Here is a 20,359-nt window from a genome sequence, read left to right as displayed (position 1 = left end):
AAATTTTGATGTGTGCAGGGGTTGTCAGTTTTATTTTGTGTTATTTATTTTTATCAAGTGTCTTTGCTTCAGAAACCCAGGCAGAATACCCTAGGGTCAGAACAGCAGGGCCAGAGTATCTAGTTTCTTTTTTAATAGTCTCATTATTATGGCAGCAGCCCTCCACTGGACTCTGCTGAAATTTAGCACAAGGTCCAGTTTTTGGCATCCCGGGTCTTTCTTGGCGTATCCATTTTATAGGATCAACCAGGATTCCTATGCTGTTTACTGCAAAAGACTTCATCCTTGTGTTAAATGTCTTTTATGAGCTCTAGTGCCAAATACAGTGGAGTCTCATTTTATGCTCACTTCATTTATACAAATTCAATGTTATATGTTTATGAGGTGGAGGGAGTGGAATGGAAGAGTAGAGGGATGGAGAGGAGGGGAATGGAAAGAGAATAATTTAAGTAGTATAGTCAATTCCATCATCTATGTGCATCTCAAAGAGCTTGACCCTTAATGAATGCAGAACAGGATACACTGAATTTGCTTCCCATATGTGGTTTCTGTTGACATACAGCTCACTGCATGCCTTGTGAGCACCGCCTTGTGTGAGTGCTGTATGCATTATGAGCACTGCATTACTTTTAGTGTGTTTAAAGACATGTATGTTGCCTTTATTATGGCCTTTAAACACAATCCAGCTGCTTTGGGGCCTCACTGAAGAAAGAGTGACTGGTTCTGACACTGGGAGAAAATCTGGCTTCATTGAATTTGTTGACCAATGACTTGGGATGCCTCTTTGGTATGGTACCTTCCTGAAGGATTTGCAAGAGAAGTTTTGATGATGTTTTTGTTTTTTATTTTTTCTTACATGCTCTTTTCAGAGCCTAATGTGTATAAACTGTGATTTCTCTGTATTCATGTATCTCCTGGTTCTCTGCATTTGTAGGTCACATCAGCAGCTTCAACTTGATGTGTTTTAAACTGAATCTATTCCAGCAAAGCTGCTCTCTCCCCTAGTGCTCTCTGTCTGAGCAAGTGGCAGTACTGTTGAGTCACTTGCATAAGCCAAGAGTCTTGGTTCCTTCCTGTCCCTCAAATCCCTCTCTTCCCATGAATCATTTGTCAAGACTATTTCTCTTCCTTTCTTTAAATTTTTTTTTTTTTTTTTTTTGTGGTACGGAGGTGCTGCCCATGGCATGTGGAAGTTCCTGAGCCAGAGATCAAATCTGCATCATAGCAGCAACCCGAGCCACTGCAGTGACAATGCTGGATCTTTACCCCACTGAGCCACCAGGGAACTCCGTATCAGAGCTGTTTCCTAAGTGACTCTCGAATCCATCCACTCTATTAGGTTGTCTTTAGTGGTTATGATTTGCTGCAACAGTTTCCAAGCTCATTCCTCCTATACCAACCTTTTCAACTCCGTTATTCCCCTATCCCAATCCCTATCCATTCTCACCAGCAAGAGGGATATTTTTTAAAAGATAGTGTTACTCCTCTGTAATAATAATAGTAATAAGCCACCCTTTAGCAACTCCTTGTTATCCTCAGGGTGAAGTCCGTGATCTTTACTAAGGATTACAGGCCCCCACTGTAATTATGCTCTCTCAGTTCTGATTGGAGCCTTATCTGGCCATTACACCCCACAAAAATCTCCATTCTGGATAAATGAAACCTGCTGATGGACACCGTGTTTCTTTCCACTGCAGGGTCCTTGTACATGCTCTTTGCTTCCCCTGTAACACTCTAATGTCGCTTTTTTTCTTCTGTAAGTCTTACATCTCCTTCAGGTCTCAGTGGAGACATTAAAGATTTGGTAAGCCATTCCTGATTCTGCAGAACCACTTGGATGCATATCCAATGCATATGCTATGCACAGACATAGCCCCCTCTATTTCTTCCTATAGTAGCATTGGTCTTACTCTGATGTAATTTCCTGTCTTTTATCCATCTTCTCCACCATAGTAGGGCAGCATAACTGTAGGGCCTGGGTTTTTTTCACCATCAGCACCTAGCACTGTGCCTGGGACAGATATCGAGCTCTTGATTGTTGAATGAATAAAGCAGTCCTTTGTTGGATTCCCTACTGTAATTCCCTGGAGTAGCATGGGAGTCAATCCTGAATTGGCAGTAAATTATAGAGGAAGAGGATGCCTGGCATGAAGAATAAATGCATTTAACTTAAACACTACTGCTTTTTCTTGGAGTCTAGTCTTAAACCTGAGGCTATAGAGAAAGTCCTTGTAGAAAGGGTTGTTAGGGATAGGGGCTGGGAGAGCTATTGACTCATGTCAGAGTGACCCTATTAGCTTTGGTGAGTCCTTTCTGCTTTATTGGGGTCTTGCTTCTGCCTGATCTGGTCTCAGAAGTAAGGGAGCTGGCACATGATCACAGATGTTAGTATATGTTCATGCTTGTGTTTATGGCTCTTTTGCTTCCATTCCAACACATTTTAGGAACTTTGCTGACCAAATGTGAATAAAGACTCATGCACTCATAGTTTTGATTGTGCAGCCCCCATCTATGACCCATTTGATTCTCTATTCTTTTCTCTCCTGTTAACACTGAAGTCATTTGTCTCCCATTCACAGGTTCCATTTCAGTAGTTCAGCTAGTTCAGGTTTATTGTCTTGCTTGATGCTTAGGTTTCAGTTTTAGAGACCAAGCTTCTTGTACCTCTTGATCTTGAACTCAACTTCTCACCTACACCCGGGTCCTTCAGGAATGATGCCCTGTTTAGGTCTCACCTATGCCCAAAGCTCCTGCTACATCCACAGTGGTGGTCACCTCTTCTGACCTTCTCCACAGCTAATGATCTCCTAAGCCCCCAACCTCATTCTCAACTCTTGTAGACCCCATGATATTGTCCTTGGAGAGTGGAATCCCAGGGAAGACAGCGTGATTTCCACCAGTCAGAACTCTCTGAGGAGCTGCTGCTTGTCTCTGCCCCAACGGTGAAAATGGACGACAGATGCTACCCAGTGATCTTCCCAGATGCACGGAATTTCTGCCCCTTCACTCCTGACTCTCTGGCTGCAATTGAGAAGCAAATCGCCATCCAAAAGGAGAAGAAGAATTCCAAAGACCAGACAGCACCAGAACCCCAGCATCGACCTCAACTTGACCTAAAAGTCTCCAGAAAGTTACCCAAGCTTTACGGCGACATTCCCCCTGAGCTGATAGCGAAGCCCCTGGAAGATTTGGACCCATTCTACAGAAATCATAAGGTACCTCCGTGGGGTGTCCTAACCATCAGGTATAACTGGTGTTACTGGTGTGTTGAAAATAGTCCTGAGAAGACAGGATGTTCTAGGACCATCTCCTTTCAGCCTGGGTCCTCCCTTTAAATCAGGAAACATGTTACTTGTTCAGAGCTCTGCACACCCATGACCTAAGCAGTCATGTGAGCTGTGTGTGGTGTCATTAGCCTTCCCCCCACCCCACAGAGAAGGAAACCAGAGCCTCAATGAAGAACTGCCTTATGTCAGGTCAAATATCCAGTTAGTGGTGGAGCTGGCACTGAAACCCAGTAGCTCTTTCTATAGTTGAAGGTCACATCCTCTCTTTCGAAGCTTCCATCTTTGAAGAGCTACAGAGAAATAGGTGGAGTTGGATCAGCAAGCAGACAAGAGCAGCTACCATTTAAATCATTAAAACCCTGGTGCGTGTAGTAAAACACACCGTTAGTGGAAATATTTAAAGAAGAGGAGGCAATAATAAAACATCAAAATAAAAGGGCATTGATGCAGAGCCATATCATTGCCACCTATTAATCTGAGGTGACCCACCTCAAGGAGAGGCTTGCTCTCTGCCCTAAAATTATCTTCCTGTTTCCGAAGGTAGGGCACAGAATCCCCCAAGTGAGTCTTAGACTCCTGGACTTATAGATTTTAAAGAATCCTGTGGCCCATTTCATTTTGTTATAGAGGCAGCAGAGAACATCCTAGTCCACATTTTCCCTGTAGCTAGATGGCCAGCAGACAAGTAAATTCTAGCAGCTCAGTGAAGGAAGGTTAATGCTTGGCAGTGGCAGAAGTTCTGGTACCTCAGCCAAGGCAGCTCAGTGCAGCTACTGCACTGCTTCTGTGCCTGAGTGACAAGATTTGTCTTTCCCATCTGAGAATATTCTGGATTACATGTCAAGTAGTACTTTTTGAAAATCTGAAGGAACAGTGACACAGGAGACAGGGATGACTCTAGTTCTGTGATAGATTTTGGGGACACATAAGGGGACAGCCAAATTATAATGTAAAGGAAATGGGAAGGTCTGAGGGTTGATCTTAGAAGCCTGTGAGTACAGACCTAGAGAACAGTTTTGCGGTTGCTGAGGGGGAGTGGAGAGGGTGTGGGATGAACTGGGAATGTAGGGTTAGTAGATGCAGACTATTACATTTAGAATGGATAAACAATGAGGTCTTACTATATAGCACAGGGAACTATATCTAGTCTCATAGGATAGACCATGATGAAAGGTAATATAAGAAAAGGAATGTATGTACATATGTATGACTAGGTCACTTTGCTGTACAGCAGAAATTGGCACAACATTGTAAATCAACTATACTTTAATTAAAAAAAAAAAACCTGTTGGGGATAGGTTGTCTTGTGGCACATTCATGCCCAGAGCCCAGGAAGACATGCAAGGAGGAAATGGGCTCAGGTTTGGTGTTTTTCAGTGGGGCCCAACTGGACACTTCAGGTAGTCATTGTACCATTTGATGGGTCTGTCCTCGGTTTAGCATCCCTGAATGTACTCACTATAGCAGTAAAGCCTCCAGTGACTGTGACAGATAACCCAACACTCACAGAATTTCCGTTGCCTTCTGTAGGGCTTCCCCTGCCAGTTTAGAACCACAGACAACTCTATCTGTGTCCAGGGGCAGGGGTGGAATGGAAGAGCAAGTCTGGGACCCTGTCAAGACTTTTTAATTGAAGATCCTCAAAGTTAGAGTTTATTGGCAGACTGTTTCACACAGGACTGTTCAGCCATAACAACATGGACTTTCTAAGTCCCTGACTATTCTAAGATTCTGTACAGAGTTTTCATTAGTAATCAAAATAATTTAAAATAAAATGCCAAATATGAATGTTTGGTTCTACTTCTAGCTTTTTAAGTTCTCTTCCAGTTCTTATATCCATAAATATATACCACAGAGTACAATACAGGGTTTTGTGTGCCCTGTTGTTACTCTTTGCCTCTGTTTTCTTTATTTGCAGTGCCCATGTGCTTTATTTCTGGGACCTCTAGAGTATTCCACTGGGTGGACAGTCTACAGTTCAACAATTGTTTTAGGAATGAGGGCTAACTTTCAGTATATCAGAGTCTTGGGACTCTAAGACCTAAACCACATGGGTGGAGTCACAGTGTATGCTGCTCAGAAAGTACCTCTGGCTTTGGAAGATAGCTCTCCAGTCAGAAGCTCTAGTCATCATAATAAGACAAGCCACAACTCAACCTGTAGTTCCACTGAATTTTCTCTAAATGAACCATGATAAATATTGCTTTTTCACTGCATGTAATTTCTGTTGTGTTTGTTTTTTGCAGACGTTTATGGTGTTGAACAAAAATAGAACAATCTACCGCTTCAGTGCCAAACGTGCCTTGTTCATTTTTGGGCCTTTCAATTCAATCAGAAGTTTAGCCATTAGAATCTCAGTCCATTCATATCCTTTTGTTGCTTCCTTACTAAGTCTGGGTGATGAGAAGGGTGCACAAAACCCAGGGGTTCACATGTTTGTTGAGTGGAAGCAGCTCATTCTTTTAGCAAATACTGGCTGAGTACACTTGCTGCCTGACAGGGCCATGCTACTGCTAGGTGTGAACAAGGCATGGCCCCCATCTGGGAATCTGTGGCTTCAGAAGGAGACAAGCTAAAAGGCAGGCAATTTCTTTAGTGAGATGGGCAGTCGGGAAGTGGGAATGTGGAGAGGTATTGGTGTGCTTTGGAGGCCACAAGGATGGCTTCCTGGAGAAAGTAACATCTAGGTTGAGACCCAAATAAAGCTTGTTAAGGTGGCAACCTGTGCACCCTGATAGCTGACTGATAAACATGTGCTAGAAGTACAATGTTTAAAGATTTTTAAGAAAAACTTTTTAGCATTAAAAGTCCATATTTTCAGCTTCTCTTGAAATATAGAACCTCTCAAGGCTAGGTCTGCATTCCTACCTGGCAAAAATTGGTATAGTGTGAAACAGCTGCCTCTTTTAGGAGGGAATGTTTCACCACATCTCCACCCTTCCTTGGGATCCAGCGTCAGCCCATTTCACCCATTTGTATGATTGTCCAGACTCTTAAGACTTTGAGTTTGCAGCCTCAGTCTTAAAGGATAAAGACCGTTAGGAATTATTAGGTGTTTCTGCTGTGTGCAGGGGGTGGGAAGATACTAGGCAGTTTTACACTGGGGGAGGTGAAAAAAATGTGGGTTGGTAGGCATAATGAAGTGCTGAGGACAATGGTAAGGAATATCTATTTAGGTTGGGTTCCCTGAAAGCAGAGCCTGAGATGGGGTTATTATTTATGTGCTCTAGTAGTGGAGTGCTCTCTGGAGAAGGAAGGAGGGAGCAGCATGAAGCAAAAGGAGAAGCCAGGTAAGGACAGGGTTTCAGCTGAGCCTGCATCAAGCCATCACCTTGAGCCCACAGGGAGTTCTGGAGCACAAATTATATGACAGGGCTGCCATGCCTGGAAGGCAGAGGCCAGGTTTTTGTAACTGTGTTGATCAGACATGTGGAAAGGGTGTGGAGACTGCTCCAGGGTGAGGAGACTGCCATTTGCCTGAGGATAGTTCTTTAAGGGAGGGGACAGCTATGAGTTGTTCTCAGCCAACGATCACAGAGCACAGATGTACCTGCAGAAATGGGGCCCTGCAGGGACACCCACAGCCTCCACTACAATAACTACTGACACATGCCATCCTGCAGTGCACCTGACTTAACAGACTCGGGTCACATTGTTCAGCATGTTTATCATCTGCACCGTCGTCATCAACTGTGTGTTCATGGCCACAGCTCATGGGAAGAAGAGCAGTACTGTAGACACCGACAATGCTGAGTAAGTCTTTGTCTTGCACGCATCTGTCCTATGTTTTTAAACAAATACATCTAAAAGAGTTATTATTGCATCAGAGTTTAGCTGTGGAGAGAAGAAAAAATCACCCATAATCCCAATTTCCCAACACAAATGCTGGCTGAGTCAGTTTCATTTTTATATATGTATATTTGCAGTTGTCTTAAAGGCCTTTTCTTTTTCTTTTTCTTTTCTTTTTTTTTTTTTTTTTTTTTGGCCCCATCTGCAGCATGTAAAAGTTCCTAGGCCAGGGATCGAATTTGCATCTCGGCAGTAGCCCAAACCACATCAGTAACAACTCTAGATCCTTAACTGTTAGGCCACTGGGGAACTCCTAAAGTCCTTTTTAAGTTAGGTTTTTGTTTTTCGTTTTTTGTTTTTGTCTTTTTAGGATCACATCTGCAGCATATGGAAATTCCCAGACTGGGGACTGAATCAGAGCTGAAGCTGCTAGCCTGTACCACAGCCATGGCAATGTGGGATCCAAACCGCATCTGCAACCTACACCATAGCTCACAGCAGTGCCAGATCCTTAACCCACAGTGAGGCCAGGGATTTGAATCCATGTCCACATGGATACTAGTTGGGTTTGTTACTGCTGAGCCACCGTGGGGACTCTTAAAATTATAGTCGTAATTAAACAGCACATATACAAATTTTATGTCTAGTTTTAAATGGGTTTCTTTGTGCTTATGAAGGCTTGGTAGGAGTCCGTTTTGATGCCTATACAATATTTTACCAGGTGACTAAACTATAATTTACTTAACTGCTCTTGTATTTTACTACTATAAATAGCATTGCAGCAAGCATCTTTTGGCAAAAGGTGCTTTTAAAAAACATTATGTTCTTAGAATAGAGTCTTAGAAATGAATTTACTAGCTGGACATCCATGCTCTGACTGAATACCGTAAGTATGGTTGAAATGATAGTGACACACTCCAGAGGCCTGATTTGCCTGGTAGGTCGAGGTGTCCCTGTCACAGAGCTCCTAGGCCTTGCTTCCTGCTGGTGGACATGGCTGTACTCCACAGCAGATGTTGTCTTGGTCCACATGTCCCACCATTGTCCAGGGTTCTGTTGGAAAAGAAAGAATGGTGGGGGTAGGAGGTGGAAGGCCAGATGGCCAGGCAGAAAAAGCAGTCAGGGGTGACTGTCTTGTTTTGATTGAGATTTTAGATGAAGATTTGCAGAATCCCACACATCTGCAATTACAGCCTTTTCCCAAAGTGCCTATAGTTTTATAAATTATACCTGAGTTTAAAAGATGGTGTTTCAGGCAGACATTAATTAATCTACTGTGTTCATTTGTCACCCAACAGTGAGCAGTTCAGAATAAAGCTGAAGCAGAATAGCTCTTGCCTAAGACAGACTCATGATTCTGCTTAGACTTGGCTGTTTTGGGAGTTTTCAAGTTCCCGAGACCTTAGTTCTTGAGCTTTGAGGGCTGACAATGGCTATATATTCTACCAGAAAAAGTCCACTTCTTTTACTGTGAACCAACAGGTTCGAATTGAATATTTCTGTCCTAGATGTGGAACAGTGTGCATGCATGTGCGCGCACACGTGTGCTAACTCAGAATTTTTTTTTATTGGATAGTAACAAGAGAGATAGTGTATTTTTTTTTTTTTGGTTTTATGAAGGAGGAGGGAGAAGGGAAATAAATTAGCAGACAGAACATGATGAAGGACTAAGGGAAGAAAATGGAAATTGTTTTTAAAGAAATTGTGATAGGGAGTTCCTGTGGGAGAATCTCTCTGGATTCTGCCTTGTTGTCCATCCCGTTAAAGAAATCAGGAGTTCCCTGGTGGTCTAGTGGTTAAGGATCTTGTCACTGCTGTGGCTCAGGTTGCAGCTGTGACACAGGTTTGATCTCTGGCACAGGAACTTCTTCATGCCACAGGCATAGCCAAAAAAAAGTTGTGATTAAAATACACATTACATCAAATTTACCATCTTAATCACTTGACCTCATAACAGCTCATACAGATGGGCTCTCTCATTTTCACATCACTTATATTCTTGTTCTGAATGATTTGCTTTGTAGGTATATCTTCACTGGAATTTATATATTTGAAGCATTAATTAAAATATTGGCAAGAGGTTTTATTCTGGATGAGTTTTCTTTCCTTCGAGATCCATGGAACTGGCTGGACTCCATTGTCATTGCAACAGCGTAAATATGTTAAAGATTTTTACTGAAGTGACTTGGGGTGGGAAAGAAGCCCCTTGGCTTCCATCAGGGCTCTGCAGATCTGCATGAATGGCTGCATGCAGCTGAGTAAAACTTAGAACTCTGAGTGCAGTGTTGGTAGGCACTGAACTGTGCCAGGGAGACAATTGGCCAGAGGCCTTGACACATTCAAATACATATCTGGGCCAGTACTCATGGTCTTACTTTTTTAGCCACTCATTCATCAAACACTGGCCTGTTAAGGGCCAGGCTCTGTGCAAGATACAGGGGTTGTGATTATGAAGAAAAATATCATGTGTCGTTCCCACCCTCTTGAAGCTCACAGTCCAAAGGGGAAGTGAGGCATTTAACGACCATCGTAACCTGCTACAGGGAGTGCTTGCATATGAGCTGTGCATATATTGGGCTGTCAGAATGTGTAGGAGGGACCAAGGAATGTAGAACTTCTTTGCTGCAAGGCCATAGAGAGTTTCTCTCATGTTTTCTTCTAGAAATGTCATTTTGACGCCTGTGTTTAATTAAGACCATGGTCCATTTTGAGTTCATTATTGTATATGGTATGAGGTGAAAGCTGAAGTTCTTCCTTAAGGAAAGGACATCAATTTGGCGTCTGAATGAGGAGGATGCCAGATTCATGAGTCAGCAAAATAATAAGCAAGAGGAGCAATGGCCAATTGCCAGCACAATAATAATGACAATAATAACCCTAATATGATTTCATTTGTGCCAGCCGTTGTCTTAGGCACTTTGTATTTATTTTCCTTTTATATTCACAAGGGCTCTTTGAGGTAGGTGCTGTTAATTTCAGAGTTTTGCATGAGAGGTTCAGTGATTGGGTGCTCTTGGTTATTGAAAGATGGTGTAGTGCAGTGGAGAAGAGTGTGGGCTCTGGAGTCAGACCTCTTAGGCTCCTTCTGGGCTTGGCCAAATGGTGATTCCTTAGGGCATTGGCATTGGGCCTGGAACTTGGTAGGCAATAAATGTTTAAGTTGATTTCTGTTTATCCTTGGATTTAGTTACAACTGCAGTGACTATTTCAAGGAATCTTCATCTATGTCCAAGCACAAAGATTAGCTAAGAACAGCCTCCTATGCAATCTATGGTCCACAGCAGTAAAGAGTGATAGTGCCAGGTCCTGAGTTGAAAGTAGGTCTGGGAGGTGAGGTTGCAGATTTCATGCTGGTGAACACAGACACCAGGCTGTGCTTACTTATGGTCTTTGTGGAGATGTGCAGGGCAGCTGCAGGACTGAGCAAGCCCAGGCTTTCCTTGTGCTTTGTCTTGTAGGTTTGTATCATTTTCGCTAGAAGATAAGGTCAGCAGCATCAGTCTGTCATCACTTCGTACCTTCCGAGTGTTCAGAGCTTTGAAAGCAATTTCGGTAGTTTCAGGTAAGTCACCCTAGTTTTTAACGCTGGCTCTTAGTGAAAGAGAATAGTTAAAATTTCTCAATACATCATGTAAACTGCAAACAAAATGCTTTACTCATTTATTTAATCATTCAACAAATACGTATTAAGCTAGCTGCCTAATATGTACCATGCTAGCTGCTTGGGATATATCAGTGAACAAATGTACAAAGGTCTTTGCCCTCATGGAGTTTACATTCTAGGTGGGGGGTTGAAAGACAGACCTAAGCAATAACTATAAAAAAAATAGGTAAATTATATAGCATGCTATAAAGTGATATATGACAGGGAAGAATAAAATGGAAAAGGAGACAACATGGGGGCTCTTGGAAGTCACAGAGGATCCAGGAAGCAGGCTGCAGTTTTCAGTGGGGTGGTCAGGATAGGTGTCCTTGAGAAGGTGAGATGTGAGTAGATTGGTGATCAGAGGAAGTTTCACAAGCAGATATAAGGGAAAGAGTGTTCTCAGCACAGGAAGCAGCCAGTCCAAAGACCAAAGAATAGAAAAGATATGGATGGGGCTGGAGTAGAGTAGACAGAGTGAGGGGCCAGATCATAGAGGAGGGACCATGGAAGTGAAAAGGCAGCACATAAGCACCAGGAGGACTTGGGCTTTGCTCTGAGAGAAATGGGAGCCATGCAAGGGCTTTGAGCAGAGGAGCAGGTCAACATAGTCTCCATTTTGACTCATGAAACACATGAGATTCCCTGGATGCTTTTTGGAAGTAAGGGTATGAAGTACAATCTTTTTGGGACTATGAAAAAATTATTCTGATATCAGTCATCTCATCTTGCTTTGGAGAAGACTCAGTACTCTCGTTATAGATAGAAATTGGGCTTAGATGAGGTTAGAGTATCACCATGTTTGGCGCCCTCAACCATGTAGGAGAAGTTTGATCTTGGTATGAATATGCATGCAGTGGTGAATCCAGTGAGTGTCTCAGCTTGGTCCAAATGTAACTCCTATATGGCATCACCCTTGGTGGGAAGGTCATCTGCTGTGGCCTTGGCTTCCTCGCAGGTGCTGCTTTGCTGCCTTGTTTTCTCGTTTACCATTCATGGTTTACACTGATCAGCTGCAACTTTGTCACTTAGTGTCATCCCATACATTACAGATCCCATCTGATGGTTTATCTCCAGCTATGTTGAGCAGAGCCTGTGACTCAGTGGTATGCTGGGGCTGACTCCTTCTGGCTGCCCAGCAACTATGCAGATCTTTTCCCAACTCTGCGTCAAAGGACATCGTGTTGGTAGCTTGCAACCAGCTGGGAAAGAGGGGCCTATGGAGGGAAAAGAGGGATTCATACTATGGAATTCAGCAAACAAGGACATCTTTAAACACTGCTGCAAATGAGGACCTTTCCTGCATTCCTGCATCCTCTCCTCCTCCTAGAGAGCTGTTTTTTTTTTTTTTTTTTTTTTTTGGTTGCACCCTTGGCATGTGGAAGTTCCTGGCCTGGGGATCGAAGCCATCCACAGCAGCAACCCAAGCTACTTCAGTGACAATGCTGGGTCCTTAACCTACTGAGCCATAAAAGAACTCCCCTGGAGAGCTGATTTTAAATGGTTACCAGCATACTACAAGACCATGTCCTTTTTGTTTTATAACTTTGGCAGCCTAACAGCACACCATGGACACAGATCCTTAGTAAATATTTCTTGAATGAATGGGGGAAAAAAACCCCACCCTATTGTAAGTATTATAAGTATTATTAAGTTTTTCCCCAAGGCATTCTCATTATTTGGGTCTAGGCAAAGCTCCTCCTTCCAGCTTCCTGCCCCCTAATTTAGCTATATCTCATGGCACCTTGTGCACCTTATAGTAGATAGTAATTATTAAATGTTAAATATAGCTCTGGCTCCTTCTCTCAGGAGGTCTCACTTTGGCCTTAATACTCCACCATGGTTGTAGAGGTACCTGTGCAGCTGCAATTAAGTCATGTCTGTGTGGCCTTTTTCTGCTCACAGTCTTCTCATTTGCTCTTCAGAGCAACTCTGTTAGGTGTGGGGCAGGATAAAGAGGCTCAGTCCTAGACTGGTGGACAATTTGGGGACACACAGCTTCTAAGGTACAGAGTTGGAACTAGAAGTTAGGGCATCAGAATCTTAGGTCAGGCTAGTTTCTGATTCAGCCCATAATCAGACAACATTAGAGGCTTTGCTGCTCCCTCTCTGCTCCTTGCTTGTGTCTTGTGTGAGTTTGTGTGTGTGTGTGTGTGAGAGAGAGAGAGAGAGAGTGAGTGAGTGAGTGGGGGCTTCTTCCCACACCTGTCCTTCTTCTTAGGTCTGAAGGTCATTGTTGGGGCCTTGCTTCGCTCTGTGAAGAAGCTTGTCGATGTGATGATCCTGACTCTCTTTTGCCTCAGCATCTTTGCCCTTGTGGGTCAGCAGCTCTTTATGGGAAGCCTGGACCAGAAATGTGTCAGTAAAGATTGTGACTCTGACAATAAAGGTAAATATACTACCTTTCACTCCTTGCTTTGTGCATATTTAACTTTTTTTTTTTTTTTTTTGCTTTTTAGGGCCACACTCGTGGCATATGGAAGTTCCCAGGCTAGGGGTCCAATTGGAGCTTCATCTGCTGCCCTACGCCACAGCCACAGTAACGCTGGATCTGAGCCATGTCTGTGACCTATACCACAGCTCACAGCAATGCCAGATCCTTAACCCACTGAGCAAGGTCAGGGATTGAACCTGCATCTTTATGGTTCCTAGTTGGATTCGTTTCCATTGCACCACAACAGGAACTCCTGTGCATAGTTAACTTTTATTTATCCTCTCTCATGCTATCTACACATCTGCATTATACAGTTTCTTAGGAGTCAGTGTTGACTTGTCGCTCCAGGATTCTCATGTTGACAGATGCATTTCTTAGAGAATTGCTTCATTCTTTCGGTTTCCATGGAGAAGGAAAAGGCTGAAGCCACATCTCTGAATGTGGTGTCACCATCCATCTCTGCCTGCTTCCTTGTCATGTTTTGCAGAAATCTGCAGAATGCCTGCATTTGGAAGAATGAACAACTGCCCAGCCCCACCCTCCTTGAGTATTTTCTCAGATGATATTGCTTCTTATATTCACCCTTTCCACACTGAGGTCAATGCTGTATCAGTTTCATGTGTCTGACTCTCATGTGGCTACACTTTTTCCATGTCTCTCTTGGTTTATGAGCTTTTTATGGGCTGATCCTGTGTCCAGCTTCTCCCAGGGGTGATCTCTGGTTTAGTTCTATGTACCGAGAGGCAAAGTGGTGGTGGGACCACTGTTTCCTCTTGCTGCTTCTCCTTCTTTCTCCTTTTCCCTCCTTTTCTGTTGCTCCTTCCTGAGGGCTTAATCTCCAGTTCCTTTCTGGATACCCTCTTTGAACATTTTGGAGGATTCTGAGCCATTTCTTTCTAGCACAATCTGACATACTTGCTATTCTCTTTCCTTTGATTTTTTTTTAAACCTGAGTTTATGATTCTTTCCTTCTCAGAATATTGCTTTGAAAAGAAAAATGCCAATGAATTCAGAATGTGTGGCACCTGGATGGGTAGCAGGTAAGATGTTGATACTCTTCATTTTTTTTTTTCCAAACAGAATACTTCTAGACTTGTTGTTGTTTTTTAGGTCTGCTCCTAAGGCGTATGGAAGTTCCCAGGCAAGGGGTCGAATTGGAGCTGCAGGTACCAGCCTACACCACAGCTACAGAAACTCGAGATCTGAGCTGTGTCTGTGACCTACACCACAGCTCACGGCAACACCGGATCCTTAACCCACTGAGCAAGGCCTAATAGATACTAGTCAGATTCATTTCTGCTGAGCCATGACGGGAACTTCCAAAACCTTTTGAAGTAAGGTGGCAGACATCTTTAATGACATGTGGAAGCAGTGGTGGTAGTTCTCAAACACAACTGATTATTTCATGTGTCTAAGCAAGTTTAGATGTGTATGACTAAGTTAATTATTTCCATGTGTTTAGAAATAAATTTTCCCCCAAAATTATATCAAATTTGTGTCTGATAATAAACCTGCTGAAAACATGGTGATATGTCAATTTTACGAAATGAATATTCAAGACTATCAAAGATAAGAAAAGACATTATGACTGAAAGCCCCTTTAGACCTATTTCCTCTTCGATGGTATGGCCCTGATACAAGACTATCTGACCATGCTTCTGTTTGATCTGTGACCACCGCTGCCTCTCATTACACACACTGTTGTATTTGTGTTTATACACATTCACCTCTAGCCCTTTGGGAACACCCCTCCTTCTTCCAGGGTATTACTGCTCTATACTAATAAGATTTATTCAGTGTTTTTCAAATTAAGATAATATGCTAGACATTCTGATGAAATAAACTACATTCATTTCCCAATAACAAACATGTCTCAAGAGCCAATAGTGTGCCAAGCTCTATGTTAGGCGCAAGGAATCCAAGTATGAACAAAGGAGTGCTGCCTTTTTGAAATTCACATCTTTTAGGGAATAGAGGTGTACAGTAAATCCTTGAAAGCATGATGAGGGTTACAGGAGAGACATTTGGATACAGAGAGAGATTACAGAGATGTAACCTAGCTGTAAAATTAGGGCAGTCTTCTCTAATGCCGCTTGTGGTGGTCACAGGTTTGGATTAGGTCAAACTCACAATACTTAATAGACTTTAATTTATTACAAAGTTTAGTGAGCTCTGTAGAATGATCCTCCACAGGACACACTGCATCCACTGTGTTTTATTCAGTAGGGTCCCAACAGCTGTCATAACAGTACTTCTTGGATCCATCATCCATGCAGGGTGGGTATGGTTACCCTAAGCAAAGTCCAAGATGAATTGGGCCACCTAGGCATGAAGATTCAGAAGCCCTGGTTTCCAATTAGTCTTTTTAGCACCTTCATCTCTCTAAGCTTGTGTGCCAATCACAGCTCTCTCCATCTAGGTATAGTCTCAAAGCTCAGGAATTTACAGTAAACCAACTCCTAGTGCCTGACCTTCCACCCTGATCATAACATGATAGTTTCCAAGGAGATGGCGGATCTGAGGTCACCTTCCCAGACAGGCCTCTGTTCAAGGCTCAGGCCTTGTTTTCAACCTTTGCTTACTGCCTCCTTCCCTGGGGACCGACTGAGTGGTGACTACAGTGTGATTCTGAAGCATGAGTGGGAGATTCTGGTAGATGAGGAGAAAGAACAAAGAATTCCAGATAGTGGGAATAGCAAGGATGAAGGTCTTGGGGCAGGAGGATGCCGGGGATAATAAGAAACCCAGCAGCATATTGGGCAGAGGGGCAAGGGATGGGAGCCAACCATGCAGGACCTGCTAGCCCATCACTGCCAAGGATTTTGACCTTGATCACAAAGGAAGCAAGATATGAGCAGATTAGGTATTTTTAAAAGTCACTTATGGCTGCTTCATGGAAAATGGATGAATAGAGTGGATGAGGCAGCCGCTTAGGAGGTTATGTTAATACAGGTGAGAGTCACGAAGTAGAGATGAAGAGAAATTGATGGATGAATTCCAAAGACATTTAGGAGATGGAAAGGACAAGACTTGTGGATTGAAGAGTTTTGGCGTGTTCATGTGTGTGCAAATGCATGTCTAGGAGGTGGGGAGTACAGAGGAGATAATAACAAAAAATCAGTATAGAATTAACAGGTAAAGCAATGAAAGAGACAGAAAATATGAGAATAAATATTAATTCAGAAGTTTCAACTTTTGACTAAGTAGGAAGTCTAGAAATAGAGTACAGAATAAAACGAAAGGGAGGAAATTAGCAAAGAAATAATACAGAGAATTTCCCTGCGATTAAATATGCAAATCTCAGGATTCCTGTGTTGTTCAGGAGGTTGGGGACCTGGTGTTGTCATCGCTGTGGCTCGTGTTGCTGCTGAGGCACAGGTTCAGTCCCTGGCCTAGGAACTTCCACATGCTGCAAAGACAAAAAAAAAAAAAAGATATATGTTGAGATATATATGCACTTTCATATTCTTAGAAGACTTTTTGAAATTAAAGTAACTGTAAATCTCTTGCCTGTAGGAAGTAGGTTTGAGTATCTAGGTAGAGAAGGAGATATCATATTCATTGTGTATCCTTTTAAATGTTCACTGTGTCACTATATTTAATTTTTCAGTGAAGAACTACAAATATCTTACTAATCACTCCATTTGAAAAGTCTGTGAATGCTCACATTAAGATATAGGCTGGGAGACTTGAAAGATGAAAGATATGACCACTGTACAGAAATTCTCTTCACCTAGAGATTTTGGGTGTCAGCCTATGGTTCTTAGAAGAGTCAGTGCCCTGGGCAAGATATGAGGGGCACGCCAGGCTGCAGAGTATGTAATTCTCCCTCTTTTCCTTTGTTTCCAATATCTAGGGCTTGTTCTGAACAATTTGAATGCAACCACACTCGTTGGAATCCTGATTATAATTACACGAATTTTGACAACTTTGGCTGGTCTTTTCTTGCCATGTTCCGGCTTATGACTCAGGATTCTTGGGAGAAGCTTTATCGACAGGTTATCTATTTATTCATTTTCTCGGTTTCTCCCTCCCAGCCTTCCTCTCTCCCTCTCCCATCACTCATCTATCTCTCTCTCTATCATTTATAACCTACTGTCTCTCCTTCAACTTTGTCATTGATTTCTTATCCTTAATAGCTGTGTTGTTAAATTCTGAAATTCCATTAGAAACATCAAAAAAAGACTATAAATGTGATATTTGGAAGAAGGGTGCAAAAAAATCCTCCTCTTCCTAGAAATATCACCCCTCTCCAGATTCCCCACTGACTGAACTTCCACCACTAGTGCTTCAGCTTTCATGCAGCATTGCCATGTCTCTCGCCTCTTTTCTTTAAAAAATGCAAGCACCCTGGAGAAAGTCATAGGAAAGTCACTAGAACTTTTGTGTGAATGTACTGATGGCATTTCCTTGCTGAGGGATAGGGTGTCACGAGTTCTAGGGTGACCGGGGAGGCAGTAGATGATGCTGGGGGAAGCTGAGCCAACCAGTGCTGGAGAGAGACATACTCTCTGCTTGAGGTAAAGTCACTCCTCTGAGGAGGGAGGCTTCAGAGGTTAACATGTTGCTCTGTCCCTTACAGACCTTGCGCACCTCAGGGCTCTACTCGGTCTTCTTCTTTGTGTTGGTCATATTCTTGGGCTCTTTCTACTTGATTAACTTAACCCTGGCTGTTGTCACCATGGCTTATGAGGAACAGAACAAGAATGTAGCTGCTGAGACAGAAGCCAAGGAGAAGATGTTTCAGGAAGCCCAGCAGCTGTTAAAAGAGGAGAAGGAGGTATGGGCACAAGGTGTCAGTGGGATCTGCTTAGGGGGACCCCACAGGCTGTGGGGTCTGATGGCTTAAGGTTTCTCTATGAGGCCTGGTCTCAGCATTTCCCAACAGGTACTTTTCTGAGAGTTTAAGCTCCTTGCACACTCTGCTGCTCTCTGTCACTAAGATGTCCAGGCACAGGGATCTTGCGAACAGGAAGCCCTTGGTTTTGATTTCTGACTTTGTGAAACCTGAGTCTTCAAAGACAGATCCCAAATTGCTGGCTAGAGGATAAAATGCATGTATGTAAATTAAGGCTCTGCTCCAGGCTTTCTTGTAGGAATCTGGAGATATTTGTGTTCAGGGATTTTGCTTGAGAGAGTTTGGGAAAGCAATCATATGGTGGCTTTAGAGATAATAGTCGTGATCATCTCTCCCGTTTTGTAATTCCTATTGTATTTACAAGCCATCCTTACTGTTCCCCTGGCATCTTTACATTCTTTTTCAATTCTGGGATTCTAAGATTCAATAATAAAATTTCAGGGCAGAGACCATGTATTATATTCTTTCTCATCTTCCACAGAGATTTGTCAGGAGGAAGCCCATCATCGTGTGCAAAAGTTTATTGAGTGCCTAGCACATAGCAGACACTGTACTAAGGGTTAGTGACACAGAGACACTAAGAGACAACCGTGCCTTTGAGGGCTGCAATCTCATGGACAAACAGGGCATGCTCCCCAGATAAACAGTGACAAAGCTAGTGTATTCCAGTTGGGTGATGAGCAATTGAAATGGTCCAGAGCCAGCAGAAGAGAGAAGCAAATGCTCACCTAGGTCGAGGTCATTTGCAGTATTCTGTGGCTAGGTGTAATCTGTTCATTAATTGCTTTTGTTCACTTTCTAAGGCTCTGGTTGCCATGGGAATTGACAGAAGTTCACTGAATTCTCTTGAAGCATCATCTTTTTCCCCAAAGAAGAGAAGGTTATTTGGTAATAAGAAAAGAAAATCCTTCTTTTTGAGAGAGTCTGGGAAAGACCAGGTCCCAGGATCAGATTCTGATGAAGATTCTTCAAAAAAGGCAAGTTTTGGCCAAGGATACTTGAGCACTGTTCAGGGGGATAGGTCAAGTTGTCGATCTAATTGAAAGGATTCATTCATCTACTCAATCATTTATCCATTTATCCGTTTGCACATATTTTCCTGCATCCATGTGTCTATTCAATTATCCATTTATTTTCAGATATCTGATTAAAATGTTGACGGTGTTTACTATCAAGTTGGCACGGGGGTGGGTCCTGGGGATACGTGAGATAATGCAGACAATTAGTGACAAGGGGCAGTTAATGTTCAGTGATGACTGACATGATAATCGCTGAGGAAGAACAGAGGACAAGCAATATTTGTTCTTCAAAGCAAACCCTCAGATGTTAGATGCAAGTAGGTTGTTTGGGAAGTGATCTCAAGGAGCACTGAGAGGGGAGGACAGAAGCGATAAGTGGAAGAGAAGGTGGCAAATTAATAGTATTAAGCCAGTTTAATCTCCCTGGAGTGAGGGCACAAGAGTATTTATATACCAATTTTGGTCCATCATTGGTTCAAGACTTCTGGGGTCAAGAAATAGATAATTATCCTGTATTTCTGATTTGCTATGTATTAGGACAAAAGTGTTTGGGCTGCCAGAGAAAGCCTTGGGACATATGGATATGTTATGGACGTAACAATAGCATCTGCTTCAGACAATCAACCCAAGCTTTGTCTGGGGTAGCAAAAGAGCAGTGGATCAGGAAAGGGTTCCCAGAGGAAGTGGCGTGTAAGCTGAAAGGCTGACTTAACCAGGTAGAAGGAAGAATGAATCACTATAGGTAGAGAGTACAGCATATGCATAGGCCTAGAAGCAAAGGAGAGCAGAATATGACCAAGTAGAAAATGTGCAAGTACGTGTGTGCCTGTGTGTTAGAGAGAGTGGGAGACAGAGAGAGAGAGGAGGGATGGGGTTGATGCAAGGGCCTCTAGGATAAAGATGAGGGACATCACAAAATGCCTTGAAGCCAAGCAGCTAGGCAGTTCATTCTCTATGCTGAGAGCAAGAGTAAACACTATGGAAAGGTTTTAAGGAAAAGATATGGCCAGATTTACATTTTGAAATCCTGGATGCATTGAAGAGAGGAGATTTAGGAAGTTGAGACTGCAGGCAACCAATTAAGAAGTCATTGCAGGAGATACCATCATGGCTCAGTGGTAACAAACCTAGTATACATGAAGATGTGGGTTCCGTCCCTGGCCTCACTCAGTGGGTTAAGGATCTGGCGTTGCCGTGAGCTGTGGTGTAGGTCAAAGACATAGCTTGGATCCAGCCTGGCTGTGGCTGTGGTATAGGCCAGCAGCTGTGGCTCCAATTCAACCTCTAGCCAGGGAACTTCCATATGCCGCAAGTGTGGCCTTAAAAAGC

The 20,359-nt window shown here is 42.9% G+C and overlaps 1 protein-coding gene across 11 annotated transcripts in view; it reads left to right on the top strand.

Moving 5' to 3' along the window:
- SCN11A (sodium voltage-gated channel alpha subunit 11) overlaps window positions 1–20,359 on the top strand; it is an 89,721-nt gene that overhangs the window by 20,090 nt on the left and 49,272 nt on the right. For all 11 annotated transcript variants that reach the window (XM_084990702.1, XM_084990698.1, XM_084990694.1 and 8 more), the window contains 10 exons: window positions 2,841–3,215; window positions 5,534–5,652; window positions 6,939–7,040; window positions 9,101–9,229; window positions 10,535–10,638; window positions 12,941–13,108; window positions 14,130–14,193; window positions 17,010–17,151; window positions 17,736–17,933; window positions 18,815–18,988. In XM_084990702.1, coding sequence (XP_084846828.1) covers window positions 2,949–3,215; window positions 5,534–5,652; window positions 6,939–7,040; window positions 9,101–9,229; window positions 10,535–10,638; window positions 12,941–13,108; window positions 14,130–14,193; window positions 17,010–17,151; window positions 17,736–17,933; window positions 18,815–18,988 — 1,467 coding nt within the window. In that variant the 5' untranslated portion in view covers window positions 2,841–2,948. The remainder of the gene's footprint in view (window positions 1–2,840; window positions 3,216–5,533; window positions 5,653–6,938; window positions 7,041–9,100; window positions 9,230–10,534; window positions 10,639–12,940; window positions 13,109–14,129; window positions 14,194–17,009; window positions 17,152–17,735; window positions 17,934–18,814; window positions 18,989–20,359) is intronic.

The sequence above is a fragment of the Sus scrofa genome, chromosome 13 (assembly GCF_054392235.1).
Source record: "Sus scrofa isolate SSC_HxYL_T2T_F1_AM1 chromosome 13, Sscrofa_HxYL_maternal_Yorkshire_Landrace_v2.0, whole genome shotgun sequence".
Classification (NCBI taxonomy): Eukaryota; Metazoa; Chordata; class Mammalia; order Artiodactyla; family Suidae; genus Sus; species Sus scrofa.
This window is presented reverse-complemented; position numbering and strand designations above follow the sequence as displayed.